At 48.5% G+C, this 22,282-nt stretch overlaps 1 protein-coding gene across 1 annotated transcript in view; it reads right to left on the minus strand.

The window, feature by feature from the left end:
- SKOR2 (SKI family transcriptional corepressor 2) overlaps positions 1-22,070 on the minus strand; it is a 32,661-nt gene extending 10,591 nt beyond the window's left edge. Inside the window, exons 1-5 of the mRNA XM_033164725.1 lie at positions 19,824-22,070; positions 15,934-15,997; positions 15,407-15,481; positions 4,156-4,221; positions 3,602-3,700 (exon numbers count right to left, since the gene is read on the minus strand). Of these exons, the coding sequence (XP_033020616.1) occupies positions 3,602-3,700; positions 4,156-4,221; positions 15,407-15,481; positions 15,934-15,997; positions 19,824-22,070 (2,551 nt within the window). The remainder of the gene's footprint in view (positions 1-3,601; positions 3,701-4,155; positions 4,222-15,406; positions 15,482-15,933; positions 15,998-19,823) is intronic.
- Between the last annotated feature and the right edge of the window lie 212 nt (positions 22,071-22,282).

The following is a 22,282-nucleotide window of genomic DNA, read 5'->3' on the forward strand; positions in this document are numbered from 1 at the left end:
AGACATCCTTAGCAATGGTCTGAGCAGACTTCTCAGGCACAGTGTGGACCTGAATTCAAAACTTGCCTTTCATGAAGTGTGAAAAGGCAAGGGGAACCTTAATGAAACACACAAATCCTCCCCCCCCAAAAAAAAAATCTTACCCCTTTTGTTATTTATTTCATTTGCAAATCATTTCCAATGAAACATCTCAAAGTGACGTACAGTAACAGTAAAAAACACAACAATTGCATATATAAAGGCAATTGTAAATCCAATACTGATTCAGATTCGGATTAAAAAGGAAACCCCATGATCTAGCCAAAGCATGCCTGACATAGATTTCTTTTAAAAACAGTAGTTTAAGGGGATTTCCACAAAGGTAAGGAGACCACACCCGCTCCGTGATTCAAGTGTTTCTTAAGTCTCTCTCTATCTTTATATATTAAAATCAAAGCTGAATCAAGCTATCCATCTCATCTCTGCCTTGTGTCCTGGGCTCATTTTGTGCCTTTAAAAAAACATTTTGCGGTCCCGTGTGTGCATTTATAAGCATATAAATTAATCCTTTATCCCAGTAGTCTTCAACCTTTTCAGACCCACCTTTTACCAAAACATGCATTTGGGGAACCATTTCATAATCTTTTACTATATATTTGTTTGGTGGTAGTGCTCCTGTTTAGTTGGACACAACTAAATGACTAAACAACAACAAGTGCTCCGGTTGCAACCCAGTTTGGATCAGGATGTGGCCTGGGTCAAGGCCATCAGTTGAAGACCAGTGCTTTATCTTGTCCCTCGAATTCCCAAACATCCAGAATTTGCCAAACTGCTTTGGGGATTAGCAGGCAGAGTGGGCTGTAAGTGACGTTACAGGTGCTAGCCAATAGACCTACCACCATACATGGCTTTTCCCTGATATGCTGGAAGCTCACAGAAAATTCAGAGCTCATCACTCCAGGGCATGAAAATATCACTGTGATATCAGGGCGACAACACCGCCTTTATTAAATAACTTCAGCTGCACTTAAAATGTTCTGCTCGTCTTCACCCACAATTCTCTGCACACTAACCTGAGTAAGATGACCTGGGAACACAATCTGTCCGGAACAAAGCCTCATGAAGTTCTATAGGGTTTACTTCCAAGTAAATGTGAACAGAATTTCAGTATAATTGCAGCACATGCAGCAGGATCTCTGTCTGAGTAAATGCATATAGCATCTGGCTGTAAATACATGCAAATTTATCCACACTTAATCCTAATCTGGGAGAAGCTCCCAACCAATCAGGGGATTTGCACCTGAGTCAATAGTCTTAGGACCAGGCTGCAAAACTATACAGCAAGCATGAAATGTCCCCACTCCTTAGTTCTCCATAGTTGTTTATAGCCTGGTATTTACGTTCTATTTTAATCTGGAGCAAAATTGACCACTGCTCTGTGGTGCGTCAAGACCACACATTCTTCAAGCTGGCGAATGCCGCTGCCACCACTTCCTTGGTCAGCAGCGCATGACTATCTATTTTCATTCAGATTGTGTTTTGTGTGGTTTCATTGCAGGCTTTAGTTACATGAAGGGGAGGCAAGTCTTAAATTTTACTGTGGTACCAAAAGGAAACATGGGGGAATGCAGATGGCCGAATGCCAAACTGCCACAATAACGTTACCTGGCAGTGGCAGGTAAGATAATGTACGACAGCACTTTGGAAACCAGCCTTGTTCCCAAGCTCTTTGAACTGCAGCTGTTTGTTGTTGTCATTTCTTAAACTGTTCTCAGTTTTGCTCACTTGGCATTGCCGCTTTTCTAAATTGCACATTCTCTTTTGAACTACGTCAATTTGGTTTTTAGGTACTTTTTTTACTAGAAAGGTATGGTATAAATTAAGGTGGCGATCCTATGATAAGATTCACTGGGGTGAGCAGCTTAGGATGCAGTGAACCTTCAGCTCAGCCAGCAGGTTCCTGGTTCAGTAAAGTCCCCAACCTGTAACATTTTTTTGTACCCGCTGCGGTGGTGACTGGTGCCCCACTGGGGACAGGTAGGGGAGAAGGCTGGGAGGCAGACAGTAGGTGGTGCCAGAGTTAATCACAGGTGGAGCTGGCTAATTCCAGTTTTGTCCCCATCCTCTTCCCAGGTGAGTACTACAAGGGTGTCAGGAGTAACAGCCGGCAGTAAATCACACTGTTCCAGCTAGAGTTAACTCTTTATTAGCAAGAACATGATCTGCACAGACTTGGTGGCATGAGCGTAGCAGCTCAACCCCAGCAGGTCTTGCCCCCATGGATCAGTTGCTGAGCCTGAAGGTCCCCACCTCCCCACAGCCACTTAAGTCCATCCTCTCCAAGACTTTTTTCAAAGCAATCGGAGACTGTGCCTGCATGAAGCCAACCTCTCCTCTGCTTTTTTTTTCATGCCTCTTCTGGTTCTGGGAGACCAGAGGGGTGGGGAGCTTGTCACAGCAAGAGGAGGAGGCTTCAGCTTCTGCCTCTGATTCTGAACTTCTCTCTGCCACAGACTCTCCCTGCTCACTAAGCCCTGCTAGCTCTTCAGCTTCTGACACATCTTCTTCCTAGTCTTCTCTCTCTTTCTCTGACCACTCATTGTTGTCCCACCACCAATTCCTGGGCTCTAAGCTTTCTTGCTTTGGTTGTTCCCCACCTGGTTCCTCCCCACCATTCCTCTGCGTCCAACCAGTCCACGATACTGAGGCAACACTGAGACTAAGGAGGAGGAAGGTGACCACCAACGCCACTCCTGGACTGGCTGTAGATAAGAAGCCAGGTATATGGGCAATCTATCTGGAAGATAATTGTATTTCGAGGATATAGTGCTCTAACGTGGTTATCATCCCCGCTCCTGTTTGCTTTCCCCTCTCTATAAGCTCTTTGATGGCTGAAGAACAGCCTTTGATGCTCTAATCCAGGCTTCCTCAACCTCGGCCCTCCAGATGTTTATGGCCTACAACTCCCATGATCCCTAGCTAGCAGGACCAGTGGTCAGGGATGATGGGAATTGTAGTCTCAAAACATCTGGAGGGCCCAGTTTGAGGAAGCCTGCCTAATCTGTTGGAAGGGAAGGAAGTGATATTGCTGGGTAGCTTCTTTTGATGTTGGACATCGTTTGAAGAAAGTGAGGCATTGGGAGAGGTGGCTAATGAATAATCTGCGTGTAGCTAGTAACATGTAGCCAGTCAGGCAAGCCACACAGGCTAACAGGTTAGCTACCTATAAATCAGATGACTTTGGGCCAAGTTCTGAGAAGCCCGTGCATGGACTGATGGCCGTGGGGTCATGCAACCTGAGACTACCTGGGGAAGTCACTGTGCCACTTCTTGAGGGTCTCCAAGCGGCAGCTTGAAGTGCTTGCTTGGTAATGTATATATTGCTTGCTGTCTACAATAACATCTTAAATCTTCTCACGCACGTGGGTTTTGTACTGCCTCTGAATCATTTTTTAAAAGGACCACCTTGCATTTGGCAAGACACCAGGCAGGTAGGAGGCTGGGCGAGGGCACAATGAGTTTGGTGGGGCAGTGTCCTATTTGCCCCTTAAGCATTATTCACATGCACTTAAATACACAGAGATAAAGTAAGAAAAATTAATAACAGAAATGTTTGTCTTACTGAATACAGGGAAAGAGGCGGTTCCTTTCAGGACCTGGAATTCCTGTTCTAGTCTCCGCCGCAGGTCTATCTGCTCAAACAAGACCTTCTGAAGTTCTTCTAGACGAAGAGGAAAGGAGATATTTTTCAACTAACCAGCTGAAATAAATCTTGAGAGTCTGCTTATCCATGCAATCCATTATTACAAAGACTTGTCTGTGTTGGTGGCGGCAATTTAAGGGTGTCCACGGTGGAAAGTCCTGCTTAGGCCCGGGATAGATTTTGTGCAGAAATCCATGAATATAAATCAATGTAATATATTATTTTAAAGTATTATAGTACAGTGTCATGTATTGATTGATACATATGCATTAATCTCAATTATAGCCACACAAAAGGTCCATATATTATTCATATGTTACTTGTCAAGCTTAAAATATGGTGGAGAATAAAAAAAAGACAAGAAAAGAAAAATCCCCTCAATTGTCTTTGTATTGCTGCTAAAACAAAGGGCCACATGGTCTACGACAGATCGAGAGCTATTTATCTGTATATAATTTCTCTCTCTCTCTTACCTTTTCCCATGTTTTCGACATCCTTTTTCAGAGAATGAGGTGAATTGGTTTCCTGTATGGGTTCGCCTTAATGAAGAGAGGAATATAAAGTTATTGATTTACACGTATGCTGCCTCTTATCAGATGCAGAGGTTCATTTTGAATCCTCGTCAAATGGCTGTGGGGGCTGGGTGGGGAGAGATATTACAAAAAGGGTTTTATGGCACCAGCAAATGCCTAGACCCTCCAGCTTGAGAAAGACGTACGTATATTAAATCTCAAAGTGAAGAAATGCCACTTTTTTCTTTTTAAAAAAGTATCTGTTCACCCTCCTTTTTCTGAAGGTGTGCAGAAAAGAATATAAGAGCTTGAAGTGGCATGAAGCTGATGAAACCTCGCCTCCCAATTTTAAATGCAGTTTTATATTTAACTTTTACAAGCCACGCTTTCATAGGAAATGCAGCAAGGCAGCATACAATGGGGGGAAAAACCAGAGTAATAACAGTGGTTAAAAACTCTCTGCGTCATGCCAATAACCCTGGTTGGTACAAACATTTCAAAATCCAAAGGCCTGTCTGTCTGACTGCTACTGTTTTTTTTTAAAGAGATCTAAAAGAAACAGGGATAACTCCCACCCAACTACAGGTGAAACTCAAAAAATTAGAATATCGTGGAAAAGTCTATTTATGTAAGCAATTGTTTTCATTAGCTACTGGAGTTTAATATATGAGATAAACTCATGACATGCAAAGCGAGATATGTCTAGCCTTTGCTTGTTATAATTGTGATGATTATGGCGTGCAGCTGATGAAAACCCCAAAGTTGAAATTGTTAATTTGGGGTTCTTATCAGCTGTACACCATAATCATCACAATTATAACAAATAAAGGCTTGACATATCTCGCTTTGCATGTCATGAGTCTATCTCATATATTAGTTTCACCTTTTAAGTTGAATTACTGAAAGAAATGAACCTTTCCAAGATATTCTAATTTTTTGAGTTTCACGTGTATGATTGGCAAGGAGTTCCACAGGACAGGGTCTGTTGCACTAAAGACTTCATCCCTGGTAAAGGCCAACTCAGAGGCACAGGGGAACCAACCAAGAGAGAGTAGGGACTACATCAGGGACCCAGGAAGCTGCCTTATAAGAGGCAGGTGACAGGCTGAGTGCTGTCTGAACCAGGGATAGCCAATGTGATGCCTGTTGAATACTGTTGGACTCCAACACCCATCAGCCCCAGCTACCATCCCAGCCGGTGGTCGGGGATGCTGGGAATTGTAGTCCAACAACATCTGGGAAAGCAGCACATTGACTACATCTGTCAATACAAGGCAGCTCTATAAACCGTATACACTATTCATGCTCAAAATTGTTGGTGTACAATAATTGTCAAACAAATGTATAAACCCCACCTTACAGGATGGTGTATATACAGAGAGCGGTAGATCTAGTATATTTAGTACACAGTAGTACAGTGGACGCTCGGGGCGCGAACGCGATCCGTGCGGGAGGCGTGTTCGCAACCCGCAGCATCTGTAACCCGCAGCGCCACGTCTGCGCACGCGTGGGTTGCGATTTAGTGCTTCTGCGCATGCACGAGCGCTGAACCCGGAAGTAACCCGTTCTGGTACTTCTGGGTTCGGTGCGGTGTGCAACCCGAAAACGCGCAACCTGAAGCTGCCGTAACCCGAAGTATGACTCTATAGCTAATATGTTTAGTACATGCCCCATATACTTTAGGGAAGTTTTTAAACTGTGATATTTTAAATGTATTCCAATGTTTGGTGGAAGCCGCCCAGAGTGGCTGGGGAGACCCAGCCAGATGGGCGGGGTACAAATAATAAATTATTATTATTATTATTACTATTACTAGCAAAGGTGCTAACTTCAGCAGGTGTTCCAATGTTACAGCATTAACAAATTGTTATCTTTCTTATATTGCTGAGTCACTTGTACACCATATAGAGACAATCATAATAGATAAATTGTCTAAATAAATAAATAAAATCACAACAAACGACCTACAGTATAGATCAGTGATGAGCAACCACCAGCTTCATTCAGGCTGAATTCAGTCCAGTAGGTGTCTAAAACTGCACAATGCCATTTCCCCAAAGACAGGTCCACCTGTTGTGCACTTGATTTCATATATACCACGAGGTTTTGAGCAGATAAAGATGCACATCCCTTCTAAAAGTGGGGTTTATGCCTGCAGACACCAGTGCCTTCCTTGGTCCACGTGGGCACCAATTCAAACTTGTGTTGACAGTGGAAGAGGGGTTTGCAGACACCACCAATCAACCAGTGAATGGTACTGGCAAAGCCAGGGGTCCCCAAACTAAGGCATGGGGGCCGGATGCGGCCCAATCACCTTCTCAATCCGGCCCCCGGATGGTCTGGGAATCAGCATGTTTTTACATGAGTAGAATGTGTGCTTTTATTTAAAATGCATCTCTGGGTTATTTGTGGGGCATAGAATCATAGAGTTGGAAGAGACCACAAGGGCCATCCAGTCCAACCCCCTGCCAAGTTCATATGAAATTCGTTCATATTTTTTCCCGAAATATAGTCTGGCCCCCCCACAAGGTCTGAGGGACAGTGGACTGGCCCCCTGCTGAAAAAGTTTGCTTACCCCTGGGCAAAGCCCTGAGCCCTTACCTGCGTGGTTTGATTTCAATCCACGCAGGCAAAGGAGAATCATTCACCTGATGTCACAATGAGGTCAGGTGATTGCCAGGTATGTGACCCCACCCAACCATCAAAATGCCCTGGAGGGGTTTTGGGGGCAGCTAGATCCTGCTTGCTGACAAGATATTCACTCGATTAAATGGAAAATATAAAACATTTCATCAAAAGCAGGAAGAGCTGCAGGCCACAGTTAACCATGAAGTAGACTCATTGAAACATGGAGACTTAAATTAGCTGTGTATTAAGTAACTCTGTATGAGATTAAAGGCAGTAGGAAGAAATCAGAGTGCGCTATGTAGGCTGAGAATTCCTGGGTTCAAATCCTTGCTTAGCCATGAAACAACTCTCAACCTAACCAGTCTATAGATGGCGTATAAATGATAAAATTATTATTATTATTAGGCTGCTGGGTGGATAAAATAGGAAGATTCTATACACACCTTTCTGAGCTCTTTGGACAAAGGACAATATATAAATAAGCCAATGTCATCTGAGAATATTAGATGATGAGATATTATTAAAACATGAACTTTAGATTTGTTGATTTTTCTGTATATTTACAGGGAATGGTTTATTCCTAGTTTCCACTGATCAATGTACACTTAAATCTGCCCTTTGCAGAAATCCTATTATTGCGTATGATGCATATTCAATAGTGACATTTGTGATCTCTTCTCGATATTTATTGTAGTAATGCAATTGTAAAACCAGATGTATCCAACGTGGTGCCAGCATTTCCATTATGCTCAGAAACATGGTTGCTAAACTTCATTCCAGGATGTTGTGTGAGGAACACAAGGTCACTGCCCGGTGCAATTTTTTTTTTTAATTCAAAATACGAATACAAATAAAAGCTGAATGCTGCAGGAGAAAAGGGGGTGCTTATAAAAAGTGGCAGAATTTAGCTGGCCCTTGTATATTATTTTTTGGCTGAGAGGTGAAGGAAATTACTAGCAACCCCCAACCCCACCCCATCCCTTGACTTATGTTCATGATCAAACAACTTCATTTACAGGGGGCCTGGAACTCCAGGTTCTAAAGCCGACACCCCCAAACTCGGCCCTCCAGATGTTTTGAGACTACAATTCCCATCATCCCTGACCACTGGTCCTGTTAACTAGGGATGGTGGCAGTTGTAGTCCCCAAACATCTGGAGGGCCGAGCTTGGAGATACCTGTTCTAAAGCATGCCTCTCTATCCATGGACCTCTATGGAGCTGCTGAGTGGCCATGCTTAGGATTGCTTTATTGGGTTGTACTTTGGGTCAGGGCTTGTTTCAGACAGCCGGAAGACCATGGAAGTGTATGAAGGCGCCTTCAACAAGAACCAGAACATCAGTCTATTGGGCCTGGCGCTGTTGACTTTGGCTGGAGACTCCTTCCAGGAGATTGAACTTAAGAACTGGACCTCTGCTCATATCATTCTGGAGAAGTGATCCGTGGTCTGGTGCTTCTGCTGCCCTCCACAAGTTTCTAGCCTTGCAATGGAAGTTATCACGTTGATGTACAGTGCGGGGTTTCTTTCCGCGGGGAGGGGGAGTGATTTAATAAACCTCGCAAGAGGGGGGCCTTTTTACAGGTTGTCATGTTGCTTGCAAATAGAGACCATCTTGCCCACAGCAAAAGAAGAAGAAGAAGAAGAAGAAGAAGAAGGAGAAGGAGAAGGAGAAGGAGAAGGAGAAGAAGAAGAAGAAGAAGAAGAAGAAGAAGAGGAGGAGGAGGAGGAGTTTGGATTTGATATCCCGCTTTATCACTACCTGAAGGAGTCTTAAAGCGGCTAACATTCTCCTTTCCCTTCCTCCCCCACAACAAACACTCTGTGAGGTGAGTGGGGCTGAGAGACTTCAAAGAAGTGTGACTAGCCCAAAGTCACCCAGCAGCTGCATGTGGAGGAGCGGAGACGTGAACCCGGTTCCCCAGATTACGAGCCTACTGCTCTTAACCACTACACCACACTGGCAGACCCCAGATATGCAGAATAGTAATTTTGAGCTGATGCGGGGCCACTATAGACATAAGCAGCACTGGGGGGAGGGGTCCCCAAGTACAAGAAAGTTCTTCGCCACCCCCATTCATGCTCAATGTCTGGATTACAAGTATAGATTGCAAAATAAAAACTTTTCTCTCTTTGGGGAGATCATAAACTCAGAGAAAACATAACTTACTATTTCATCCCGTCGTTCACCTCCCCTAACCACCCCTCTCCATGCCAACAAATATTTATCTATTTACAAAAAACAAACAGACCATACATTTACATGTATAAGACAAGCATTTTTTCTTAAAATATAATGTGAAAAAATTGTGGGTCGTCTTATACATGAGTAGTGCATTGGGGGACGGATGGACGGACTTGGGTTTGGTTGCTGGAGTGAGCCGGAGATTGTCAGTGGCTATTGGTTGTGCTGTGGCAAGCTGTGTTGTGGATTGATTGTTGCTGGGGCAATTGGGCAGGTGCATGGCGTCTCCTGCCAGAGAGGGGACCATCAATTGGAGGATTTAGCAATGTGTGCGAGTGGCATTGTAGGTCAGGTGGTAATTCCCCCTTAAAAAGGGGGGGCATCTTATACATGGGGGGTGTTATACATGGAAAAATACGGTATTCAAATAGCTCAGCTGGTAGAGTAAGAGACTCTTAATCGCAGGGTCCCATGTTGGACAAAAGATTCCTATGTTGCAGGGGGTTGCATTAGATGACCCCTGTGACTCTACAATTCAACGGTTCTAAATACGGATTAGCAGGTATCTGCCACAGGATTGCCAGCAGTCTTAATCGAACCCAGGCCAAGGCCAAGATCACCCTGACAAAGAGGACATCTGACTTTGCCAAGAGGTTGTGGACTCAAACTTCTCTGGCAGGGAACCAGAATCTACAGTGCAGTTGCCTTGGTCAACCATCTGAGCTCAGTGTTTGCCCCTGGAAGCTCTTATAGGGAGCTGTCCTTGGTCCTGCAAAATGTCACTACTCTCTACGTGTCCTTGACCCAGAATATACATTGCTTATTTCTTGCAGGCTGGTGCTGGACAGCATATAAATCCCCGCATGTAAAGAAAACAACCCTAGGATGTCAAGGAGAAGGGTCAGTTAAAGCAGGCATCCCCAAGTTCGGCCCTCCAGATGTTTTGGGACTACAACTCCCATCATCCCTAGCTAACAGGACCAGTGGTCAGGGATGATGGGAATTGTAGTCCCAAAATATCTGGAGGGACGAGTTTGGGGATACCTGAGTTGACGCATTTCTCCCTGGTGCACTAGTTGTTTGTGTGCAGGGAAGTTCCTTATTCTTCTCATTAGGAGCTTTCAGGAAGATTTCCCATTGCATTGAAAGCTAGGCCTCTTGCTGCAGTCTTCTTTCTGCTTACCCGGGACTGGGACTAAACCACACTCAAAGAGTAAGCATGTCTAGAATTGTAATATTAATAAGTCAGGAATATAAATTGCGATGGTCTTTGCCTGCTATTCCAACCAGGCACTATTGCACCTTTTATAGTTCCTCAGGGTGCAGCTACCAAAGATGCAGAAATATCTGGCATCACTTTTAACCTGACTGCCCTATGCTGTTCCTGTGAAATTACATGCGGTCTCTAATAACTGGCTAAGGAATAACATACGAAGCTTCGGTTGCTCCTGTGCATGACAAGGCCTGCCACAACCGGGAAAAACCTTCTCCGTCTACCTTCGATTTGGCAGCTTCACTTTACGTCTCCTGCTACGTATCCCAACAGCAGCTTGACACGCAGCAAGAAAGGATAACCATCTGTAAAAAGCAACAGCTTGCTGGTTTATGCAGCCAAAACTCCTGTTAAGGTCATAAGAGCAGGCATTTTTTTTTCCTGCTGGTCACTTGGTGACCTTTTTGCTTTCTGGTGTTAGGAATGAAACTCAGAGTAGCAGGATCAGCAGTGGTCTTTATCTGATGCTCTAGGTCAGGCACCCCCACACTCGGCCCTCCATATGTGTTGGGACTACAATTCCCACCATCCCTAACCACTGGTCTTGTTAGCTAGGGATGATGGGAGTTGTAGTCCCAAAACATCTGGAGGGCCGAGTTTGGGGGTGCCTGCTCTTTCCTCCCCACCCACAATTAACCAAGGACACCTGCTCATTCTCAGTACATACGCCTGCAGAATTGGTGGAATCCATCATAGTGCTAAGGCAACCCTTACATCTGTGTGAGGATTTCCGATTGCACAGCAAGAACGTTCTCCCTCTCTTTCCTCGCACAGCCCCTAGGTCTACTCTGGGGGTTCCCCTCATGTTCTGGAACACATACAGGAGGGGGGAGAGGGGCAAAGCCCTATTGCACAAGCAGAAAACCTTGCGCTGATGGGATGCATTAGTAGAATGCTTCCCTAATGCATCCCATTAGTAGAATGGCATAATCCATGCTAGCACATAACTCAAGGAAGCCTGCAGGCAAAAGAGGCCCACCAGGTCCACAGTGAATTAAGCCTGCCAGATTTGAGGCAGATCCACCTTGGTGGTTTTTGCAGGGAACCTTTAAAGATCACTGTTTCAAAAACAAGCAAACAAACGAAACCTGTTTTATTTCCCCCCCAGAATTGGGTGCAAACTGAAGGCATTGTTGCCCCTTTTGGAATGTGCCTGTCTGTCTGTCTATCTATCTATCTATCTATCTATCTATCTATCTATCTATCTATCATAGTGGCAGGCTTTACCATTTTGGGTGGAAAAACAGAAAACACATCTCCTCTCCTATTGGCAATCAATTTGACAACTAGGCACATGAGGGAAGGGACAAATAGTCCCAGAGGCTAATGTGGGAGGTGATTCTGCCTTATTATTATTACTTTAATTGAAAAGTCTCAATTTTTACTCATGCCACTTCCCTTCTTGGAAAGACAACAGCAGTCTCCCCTCCTGTAGTTTCCTGGAACAGGTCAGAAGCACCCAACACCCAACGGTGGAGGCACAACATTATCTTTCATAGCTAATACCTCCATGAGTTTGCCCAATCCTCTTTTACAGGCACCCAAGTTGGTGGACTGATCGCCAAAGAATTGATGCTTTCGGATTATGGTGCTGGAGGAGACTTGAGAGTCCCATGGACTGCAAGAAGATCAAACCTATCCATTCTCAAGGAAATCAGCCCTGAGTGCTCACTGGAAGGACAGATCCTGAAGTTGAGGCTCCAGTACTTTGGCCACCTCATGAGAAGAGAAGACTCCCTGGAAAAGACCCTGATGTTGGGAAAGATGGAGGGCACAAGGAGAAGGGGATGACAGAGGATGAGATGGTTGGACAGTGTTCTCGAAGCTACTAACATGAGTTTGGCCAAACTGCGAGAGGCAGTGAAGGATAGGCGTGCCTGGCGTACTCTGGTCCATGGGGTCACGAAGAGTCGGACACGACTGAACGACTGAACAACAACAAGAAGTTGGTGGACATTCCGGCCTCCTGTGGGAGCAGATCCCATAGTTTAGCTATGCCCTGTGTAAATAAGTATTTTCCGTCATGAGTTGCTAGGTGCATGATTGCTAGATAGTCACAGGCATTGGGTTCTGTGATGTCATATCCTCCAAACCTGTGTGGTGGGAAGGGGAACAATAGAAACTTAATCTTCTTCTTCCTGTCACTGCACACTCTTCTTCTTCTTACCTGCAATGGGGTAGGTTGTCTGTGAGCTCTCCTCCAGGGAGCACACTCCGTTTTGAAATGGAATATGGACTTTTGTAACATTTAAGGATTATTGCCTGCCTGGTTTTCATCACTGTTAACTGTTGAATCCTGGCAAGACTTTCAATGTGAGTAAACCTTGTATATTCTTGTTTACCTAAGAGGCCCGAGAGTGATTTATTTGTTAAGAGGGAAACATTAAAAGGGAGAAAATAATCCAGGTCTGCCTAAGCATCCTTGGATATCATAATTGTTCTAGGTGGTTATGTAATCTTGTCCCAAATAGCTTCTAGAGATAAGCTGCGCACGGATGGTGACATTACTCTGCTGAAATAATTATTTGCATTCTCACACAAGTGGGAAAAAGAGGAAGGATCATTAATATATAAAATATCCTCTCCTACTCATTTAGATCCATGCAACAGTCAGAGGGGAAGTGGGCCACATGACAAATAATGAATAAAATTGACTATTTCACTGAAATCACCAAGTCCATGGTGGCAGCCAATGTGTTGCCCTGTGGATGTTGTTGGTCCAACTCCCATACCATTGACTATTGGCCATGCTGGTTGGGGCTAATGGGAGCTGAAGTCCAACAGCAGTTGGATAGCACCATGTTGGCTACCCTGACCCAAAACCTAAGTCCTGCTGATCAGATATGGGGTCTGCTTGGCTCAGTGGCCAGCAAGCTGCTTCTGGGAGGCCCATGATCAGGGGACGAAGGAATCACCACCTCCTCCCACTGCATGTCCCCAATATCTGGTATTGTAAGATATACTGCCATTGATTCTGGAGGATTCACCCAGCTGTTGTGGGCTAAGAATAGTTGATGGAGTTGAACTATGGCTCTTGAAGGCTTACGTTTTATTAGTGTTTCAAGGTAGTACGAGATTCTTTGTTGTTTTCGCTGCAACAGACTTAACACAGATGCTTCTCTAGAAAACACTCGTAGTAGTACTTTAGTGGCGGAGGTGTTACTCCATAGCGCGCATGCGTCATGATGCACGACGCACGGCCAGCAGCTGCTTCCCTTCCCCCCCCCCTTTTAAAGGGCTTTTTTCAGCACTAGCCTGGGCAGAGGCGAGGGGCAGGCCAGCGCAGCAAGGCGTCACGCCAGCCACAAGTGTGATGCCTTTCTGGCCCGCCCCTCGCCTCCGTGCCGCGTCTCTGCCCAGGGCCCAGCCAAGCGCTAAAAAAAGCCCTTTAAAAAAAAAGGAAAAGGAAAAGGAAAGCAGGCACCGGCCGAGCGAGCAAGAGAGCCAACTGCCGCCATGTGCCAAGCGATGTTTTCGGCTCGGCTTTGGAGGCGCCGATTGCGGGGGTGGGGCCCCACCCAAAGTGTCACCCCCTGGGGCGGTATCCGGGGTAGCCGCCCCCTACGCCCCCTTGCTCCGCCCCTGCTTTGGAGCCAGAAAGCAGATAAATGGGAGAGAGGTATTCATTTGCATGTATACATGCAGGAGTTCTCTCTCTTTCACTCTCTCTCTCTCTCTCTCTCTCTCTCTCTCTCTCTCACACACACATGTGCACAATGCAGGGATGTGGGACTACTTTTCTGCATCTACACATCTCAGTTTATCTAAATTTTCTCCAGCTCAGGAAGCCAAGAATCGTTCAAAGCTTTCTTAATAAGTTACTCCGGAATGTATTCCTGCTGGTATTGGACTCCCTGGTGGGCCATTTCATGATACCCTGGAAATAATCAAGCTAGATTATCCCTTGCCCCACTCTTAATATCAATTTCCCTTTTTATCATCTCTTATTTAAAAGGCTATTCCCCCCCCCCTCATTGCAGCACCCCATTCCAAAGTGCTCTTTTAAATCATGTGAAATCCATTGAAGGAAGTAGGGTTTGCTTCCCCCCCTCCCCCCGCAGTGGAACAAGCATATAACCATGTTGGATTACTTTGGGATCATATATATAAATATATATACCGGTATATATATATATATATAGAGAGAGAGAGAGAGAGAGAGTCAGAACTGTGCTGGCTGCTGTTATATAAGGTTTCTGGAGGATCCCATTTTCTCCATCAGTTCCCACTGCACTTGCATCTCTCTCTCTCTCTCTCTCTCTCTCTCTCTCTCTCTCTCTCTCTCTCTCTCTCTCTCCAAGGCTTGCTCTCTCTGTCTCATTTGACAGGCAAATTTGCAGACATAGCCTCGGGATAACAACCTCGTTTGACAGTCAATTAACCGTGAATAGTCAAAGCCAAGACAGTTTGCATTACATAAATGGAAAATTAGATTCCCTTTTCTCTCTCTCTCTCTCCCTCTCCCAAGAAACAAAAACCCCCTTTCCTTATAACCCTCCCTCGCAATAGACAACTTAGTATCAAAACTTCTAATCACGTCTTTCCCTCCCCCCCTCCGCCCCCCCAAACCCCTTGGAGACATTTAGCAATCAGTAAAAGGTGGTTCCATTTAATTTGTATAATGTAATTTTTGTCAATGTATTATACATTTTGTGTAGAGATCATTATCACGGAGATAATATAAATGTTGCCATGGATCTCATAAAACACCTTTAATGTCTCTCTGACAGATATTAAAAGCAATAAGCTGTGATCCTTTTTAATGGAAGGTTTCAAAGAGAACATTTCAATTATTGTCATTTTATGTTTTCTCTTCCCTACCAGACTGCTCCATTGTGTAACCTGCTCCATTCCCGAAATTTCCTGCTAAAATATGCCCAGCAATTAATAACCTTATTGCTATTAACACCTCTTTGCATTTTTCCCTTAGTTATTATATCTATCTGGGACCGTTGTTCATTTTTACCCTTCTAAAAAATATTCAGTCATTTGATTAGGAATTTGAAGGCTACACAGTCTTACGCAAGCAGGCTTGGGAGGAAGCCCGACAGAGGGGCTTACTTCCGAGTAAACGCGGGACTGGTCCGGTTGCAGACCTGTGCATTGATTCCTCTGCACTCTGGTCCTACCTGCAATATTTCTCCAGAAATCCCCTCCTGGATGTTCGGCGTCTGTGATGAAAAAACTGTGTTCCTTGCTCTTCTCTAAAAATAAAAATAATAAAAAACCCGAATTAATTATTATTATTTGCAATATTGCAAAGCTCATTGGAAGCAACACCGCCACCCCACAAACCTGGGAGGGGAGTAGATATAAGCCAGCATGCAAGGAGATATAGAAAGGAAAACGTGTTGTATGGCATTGAGAACCTGCTAGCATTTGTTAGGAATACTAACGACCAGTGTTTCTTAGTAGTTGCTGGTAACTGTCGTGTTAACTTGGCTGATTAAATGTTCGAGAAGATCGCTATCTAGTTTGGTGTAATCTGACGCGCGCGCGCACACACGTGTAGTGTCTGAGAAAGGATCTGCGGTTCAGCAGCCACATTCCTATGGACAGATCCGGATCTGGGCCCGCAATTGCGCATTTGTCCGTTTCCACGGCGCTCCCGGGTCTGCCCCAACGTGAGAAATTAGCCAACGGCTCCGTGTCTTGCCTGAGAAGCTGTTGTCTTCCTTCGCCGACGCGGCAACCTGGTTCCCTTCCTTGCCTTTCTGGATCTAGCACGACGAGAAACAAACAAACAAACAGACAGACAAACAGGAATTAAAAGCCAAACCTAATGCAATCGATGAGCAATTAACAGGAAAGGGAAAGCAAACGGTTTGCAGCGAGCAAGAAAAATAGAACAGGAGAAACAAACGCGGGGCATGGGGGAGGGGGCAAACGTGACGACCGGCGATGCTTGTCGGATCCCCGAGATAATTTTTTGTTATTTGAGGTGGGGGGCAACAAATGAATAACATCCACAAAAACAAGTCTATATAAAGGGGGAGGGTCACATTTAAGTATGATTGCTGGGGGGGGGGAGGGCAATAAAAGACCCCATGGATTTCAGTGAGGAACCCTTGGACTCAATTGAGGCTTACTTTCGAGTAAGCAGCGTGCATAAGTTCTGGTTGCGCGGATCCTAGGCGGGGGCGCGACCCCAGCGCGCTCTAGCAATGTAAAGCCTTGTCAATTTCAACGCAGGGAACCCCCCCCCCCCTGTGTTGTGGTTGAAGCAGGTCAGGGCTGGGTGTGGGGGAGGGGTGGCTCATGTCCACAGCTGGAACGTGAGCCCTGTTTACTCAGAAGTAAATCCCGCACACGGACCTCAATCGCCACCCCGCCCGTTGAAGGTGACGACCACCAGTTTATGTCCAGTTTAAGGAATCCAAGCCGGGCCACTGTCACTCAATGCGGAACCTCCCTATGGAGCGGCAGTATACCTGAGCGGGCGGGAGCGAACCAAGTGAGACGTTGGCTCAGTCAGTGATGGGCTTCCGGGAAAGCGCCTTTCTCAACCTTGGGTCCCCAGATGCTTTTGGCCTACAACTCCCATCACCCCTGACTACTGGTCCTGCTACCTAGGGATGATGGGAGTTGTAGGCCAAAAATATGGGGACCCAAGGTTGAGAAAGGCTAGTCTATAGAATCATAGAATTGTAGAGTTGGAATGGACCGCAAAGGTAATTTAGTCCAACCCTCTGCAATGCAGGAATCTTTTGCCCAATGTGGGGCTCAAACCCATGACTTTCAGTCTGAGATCAAGAGTTTTATGTTCTGCCACCTGGGCTACCCCAGGATTTATTTCTGTTGGCGACAGAAAGCTGGGCTTCGTGGCCTCCAATGGAACTGATCCAGGAGCTTTTCCATGTGGGTGTGTACCCAAATCTATGTTTCTCAAGGCGCTTCCTTGGAAGAAGTGCCGTTGGAATCAGTGGAATCTCAGGGAAATCGGTGTACGGAACCAGACTGATCCCAGAGCGGTGATCCGTCCTCTTTAACAGGAGAGCAAGCTAAGGATTGCCTTTAACTGTGTATCAACCTTTTGAAGCACATTCGCTACAACTTCTTTCCCTCAAAGGATTCTGGGCGCTGTAGTTTACGCCTCACAGAGTGACAACGCCCAGCAACGCTTCACGAACTACAGTGCCCAGAATTCTTTGAGGGAAAGAATGTGCAGCTAATTTGCTTCAAAGGTACAGTGTGTATGCCGACCGAAAAAGAGCAAGTGCTTATGAAGACCTGACAAACCCTCGGGCCCCGCATGCATCTATTGGGACCCACTAAAAAGTGGCGAGGTCCCCTCTAAACCAATATATAGCGCAATCCTATATAATATCTACTCAGAGGTAAGCCCCGCTGAGTTCAATGGGATTTCCTGCCAGATATGTGTGTAGTAGAGGATCGTGGCCTTAATTTCCACTGGTCACTATTGAGGGCCGTGTACACGTTGGGACTTTCCTTAGCTATTGATAGGTAGAGACGTTTCTCGGCCCCCCCCACCAACTTGGAAGTTGTATACAGCACCCATTAAGACTAGGACTCATTTATATAGACTTGTCTTTTCCTGATTCCGCAGAAATTCCCATCTTAAGTCAATGGCCATCGCGACATCTTGTGGCAGCGAGTTCCAGAGATTAATTAGTCAGTTTGATCGCTGACATACTGAGTCAGGCCGTATGATCTCGCTCAAGTACTGACTGGGAGACGCTCTTCCAGGTTTTCGGACCGAGGTCTCTCCTAGCTCTGCCAGGAGATGCCGGGGATCGAATCAGGGACCTCTTGCCTGCAAAACAGATGCCCTGCCGCTGAGCCACGTCCTTTCTCCAGAACTCTAGCATTATGAGAGAGAGAAAAGCTTCTCTCTCGGTGCTTCCTCCGCACCCTTGGGTCTTATTTTCTAAACCAAAAAGCTCCCTTTCCGCCTAAGGGACTCGCTCCAGATCCCTAGTCATATTGGTTGTACTTTTCTGCTCCTTTCCCAACTCTAGAAATAAATAATAATAATAATAATAATAATAATAATAATAATAATAATAATAATAATAGAGGTGTGGCTATCAGAACCCTGCAAACCTATTATGAGGGCGGGTCCTGAGCTGTAAGTAAAAGGACATGGAGCGGTAGCCCATGTTAGTCCTACTCCCTTGAAATTAATGCGCAGGACCAACTCAGGCCCGTTAACGTCAGTGAGTCTGCAGTGGCTCCTATTACAAGGCGTGCACTGGAACTCAACCAACTTGCGTGTTCTGTATTCTAATGTTACTAGAGCACTTAATTCTCACAGACATTACATGAGGTAGTTAAGCAGTTTCTGGGCTCTGCTACATTTCAGGTGGTTCTTCATACTACTACTAAAAAAATGACTAAAGGATGATGATAGTAATGCTCCTGCACATAGAAAGCTAGCGTTTCGAGAAGCTCCCTCCCCGCCATGCTAGCTTTCTGCGTGAAGGCCATTGGTTTAATTATTTTATACGCGGGAGCATTCGGTCAAGTACTCCCTTACGCCTTCAACCTGAAACAGCCCAGCCCAGAAACCGAGCTGCCATCTCATCTGCCGACGGTGAGAATCCAGTCAACGGAAGTGAGGCACAGAGAAGTGATTTTGAGGGGAGGGGGTTGTGTGTCGCGCTCGGAGAGGCATCGGGTCCGCCTGCAGCTCTTGAGGGTCCTCAAACCTGTGATAAACCGCCCCTCACCGCCCCCGCCCCCGCCCCGTTGGTTTTTGTGTTGCGACCCTCAAAAATGGCAACGCGCACCCGCATCCGTCGAAAGAACTGGTGTTTCTTCTAAGGGAAACAAAATAGAAAATTCTTTCCAGTAGCACCTTAGAGACCAACTGAGTTTGTTCTTGGTATGAGCTTTCGTGTGCATGCACACTTCTTCAGATACCAGATACACACTTCTTCGTGTGCATGCACACTTCTTCTAAGGGAGACCTTATTCTTTGGAAGCAGATCATTAGGAGCAAATATTGGGCCAGAAGCCGAGACTGAGGAGGTGTTTAAATGTGTCATTGAAATCAATGAGGCTGGGAAAGGGCCGGATGGTGGCCCCCGTTTCTTGAGCCCCCTTCCCCATGCCCCCTCCCACCAGAAAAGCTGTGCTGGGGCGTGGGGCGGTGGTGGAGCGCAAGACAAGAGCCGCGCGCCACCCACAACCGCTTGAAAGTGTCACGGGCGGGCAGGCAGGCTCTGCCTTTGGAGAAGCGGGAGAGGCTCGCCCTATTTCTTGCCAATTCCATTTCCCTGGCTCTAAAGGGGCGGGGCGGGGGCCCCGCGAAAAGACCCTCCTCGATCCATCTTCCTCTCCCGGCATCTGGAAGCGACTCAGCCTAGAGGTGCATTTCAATAAAAATAATTGGCTCGAAGGAGCCTAGAGGGGGGTATTTACATCTTTGTAAGGGGGCTGCGGCGCCTGCTCCTCCGCTGATGGATGGGGCGCTGGGCTGCTCCCGCCGCTGCTTCCTCCTCCTTTCGGGGGGCAGGTGGGCAGAGGAAGAGCCGGGGGAGGAGGAGGGGGAGGCGGCAGCAGCAGCTGCTCGGCATGGGGCGCCCCCGACTTCTCCTCCTCTGGAGCCGGCCGGCAGGAGGCCGCGGGGTAAGGCCCCGTCGGGGCGGCGGCCACTGCAGAGGCTGCTCCGCTCGGCCTGTCCCGGGAGGCGCCCTTGTCCGTCAGCCCCCGGCTCTGCAGGTAGCGGCCGGCTCCCCCGACGGGGTCCACCACCTCCTGCTCGTCTTCCTCTTCCTCCTCCGGTTCCTCCTCCGGTTCCTCCTCCTCCTCCGGCAGTTTGTGGCTCTCAACGTCCACCTCCGGCTCTTCTTCTTCCTCCTCCTCCTCCTCCTCTTCCTCCTCGCTGCTCTCCTCGCTGGGGTAGCTGCAACTGGTGCCTCCCGGGGAGAGCAGGCGGTGGCCGGAGGGCTGGAGGGGGCGTTCGCAGCCCCCTGGCTCCCGCTCGGGGGGCGGCAGCAATAAGAGGGGCGGCGGCGAGGACGAGGAACGCGGCGCCGGGTGATGGTGGTGCAGCTTAGCTAGGCTTTCCGAGTCCTCTTTGCCTCCCACTGGACGGAAGGCGCTGGAGTGGTGGTAGGACGCGCCGGATTTGCCCCGCGGCTGCCCGTCCAGCAGGTGGGGCTGGTGAGGCGCCGAGCCCCGCGACCCTCCGCCGCCGCTGCCGCCTCCCTCCGCCGCGGGAGAACAGGCCGCCTCGCTGCCGTCGAAAGCCCGTGGGTCCCTGCCGCTGCTGCTGCTGCCTCCGCCGCTCGCTTGTGGGGCGGCTGCGGCGGGCGGCGTGCCCAGCCCGGCGGCTCCCCCTTCGCTGCCGGGGTCGGCGAGGTCCAGGAAGGCTTGGCGCAGCAAGCTGGGGTTCTCTCCGCCCAGGGCAGTGCAAGTGGGCGGCTGCGGAGCGGGCTGCAAGTACGTGGGCAGCCCCGGGAGCGCCCCCGGGGTGCGCGGCGGCCAAAACATGCAGAAAGGCGGATAGAAAGCTGCGGCCGCGGCCGCCGCGTCCTTCCTAGTACCGGGCCAGAACAGCCCCGAGAGGCCCGCTCCTGTTGTCGGGGCGGCACCTGCTGCTTTGTGTCCCGCGGGTCCGCCTTGCGCCCCAACTCCCAGCCCCTCTGAGTCCTCTTTCTTGTGGCAGAGGCTGAAGGCGGCCGCCGGGAAGCCGTACGGGTGCGGGAAGAGGCCCCCGCAGCCGGGGAACTTCTGCAGGACCCCCCCGAAGGAGGAGCCCTTGCTGGGCACCGGGATGACCGGGTAGTTCCTTTGCGCTTTCCCGGCGCCGCCGTGCGCAACGGCCGCTGCAGCCGCCGCGGCTGCCGCCACTGCTTCCTGTAGCTCCTCGTCGTCGTCGAAGCGGCCGCGCTTCTGGTGTAGGTCAGGGGGCGGCGGGGGCGGCGCGCCCAGCAGGTGCGGGCTGAGCAGGCCTCCTCCGACGCCCACCACCGCCGCCTTGACGGCGCCCAAAGGGTGGCAGTGAGGGCCGGAGCCTCCTCCTCCTCCACCGCCCCCTCCAGGGTGGTGGGCGTGCGAGGCCTGCGGGAGGGCCCTCTTTCGGCTGCCGCCATTGAACATGGCCTTGACGTCCTCCCAGGCGAAGACCAGCTCGTCCTGCGGGGTCTTGTCGGTCAGTTTGAGGTGGCGCCGCCAGGAGTTGAAGTTGGCGGCGTCCGGCTGCGTGTACTTTGCGTCGGGGGTGCGGTGCGAGTGGAAGATGAACTTGTTGGGCGAGAAGTACATGCTGCAGTAGCTGCATTTGATACACTTGGCCCGGGAGCTGTTGTAGCGGGCCGGGATGAAGCTGCCCCGGCAGCCCCAGGCGCACTCGTGCGACACGTCGAAGGCGAAGTTGTCCGGCAGCTTGGGCGGCCGGTTCTCCCCCAGGAAGGACTTGCAGAGCCGCTCGGCTTCCCTCTTGGTGATCATGCCGCAGCGCCTCGACGAGATGGGCATGGCGCCCGCCCTGCGCAGGATCTCCAGCTGCACCGGGGTGCACTGCACGCACGTGATGCCCAGCGCCACGCGACGGTTGTGGATCTCGTTGTAGCTGAAGTTCTTCAGCAGCGTGTTGGAGATCTGCGCCAGGCAGAGCCGCTCCTGCCCGTCGATCACCAGAGACACGATGGGGATGCCGTACAGGATCACCTGGCCCACTTGGTTGGGCTTCATGGCGCCCGGGTGAGGAGGGCCGCCGCGTGGAGGCGGAGGGGGCGGCCCCTGGCTCAGCGAGTCCGACGGGAAGGCGTTCGACGGGGCGGACAGGAGGAGGTCGGTGGCGCCTGGCAAAGGGCTGCTGGCCATGGTCCTGTGCCCCCCGGCAGGCTCCCCAGCAAGCTGTAGGAGAGAGGGAAAAGAGAGCAGGCCATGAGGACTAGCGCCATCAAGCGGCTGAGCGGATGCACCGTCTGCCCTCTAAATCGATCGCTTAATTGCTTGTGCTTTAATTAATGTGCAAATGATCAGAACCTCAATATAGGTGCCTTTTTGACACTGAAAGAACATTTAACAGGCAA

The sequence above is a fragment of the Lacerta agilis genome, chromosome 11 (assembly GCF_009819535.1).
Source record: "Lacerta agilis isolate rLacAgi1 chromosome 11, rLacAgi1.pri, whole genome shotgun sequence".
NCBI classification, from domain to species: Eukaryota; Metazoa; Chordata; class Lepidosauria; order Squamata; family Lacertidae; genus Lacerta; species Lacerta agilis.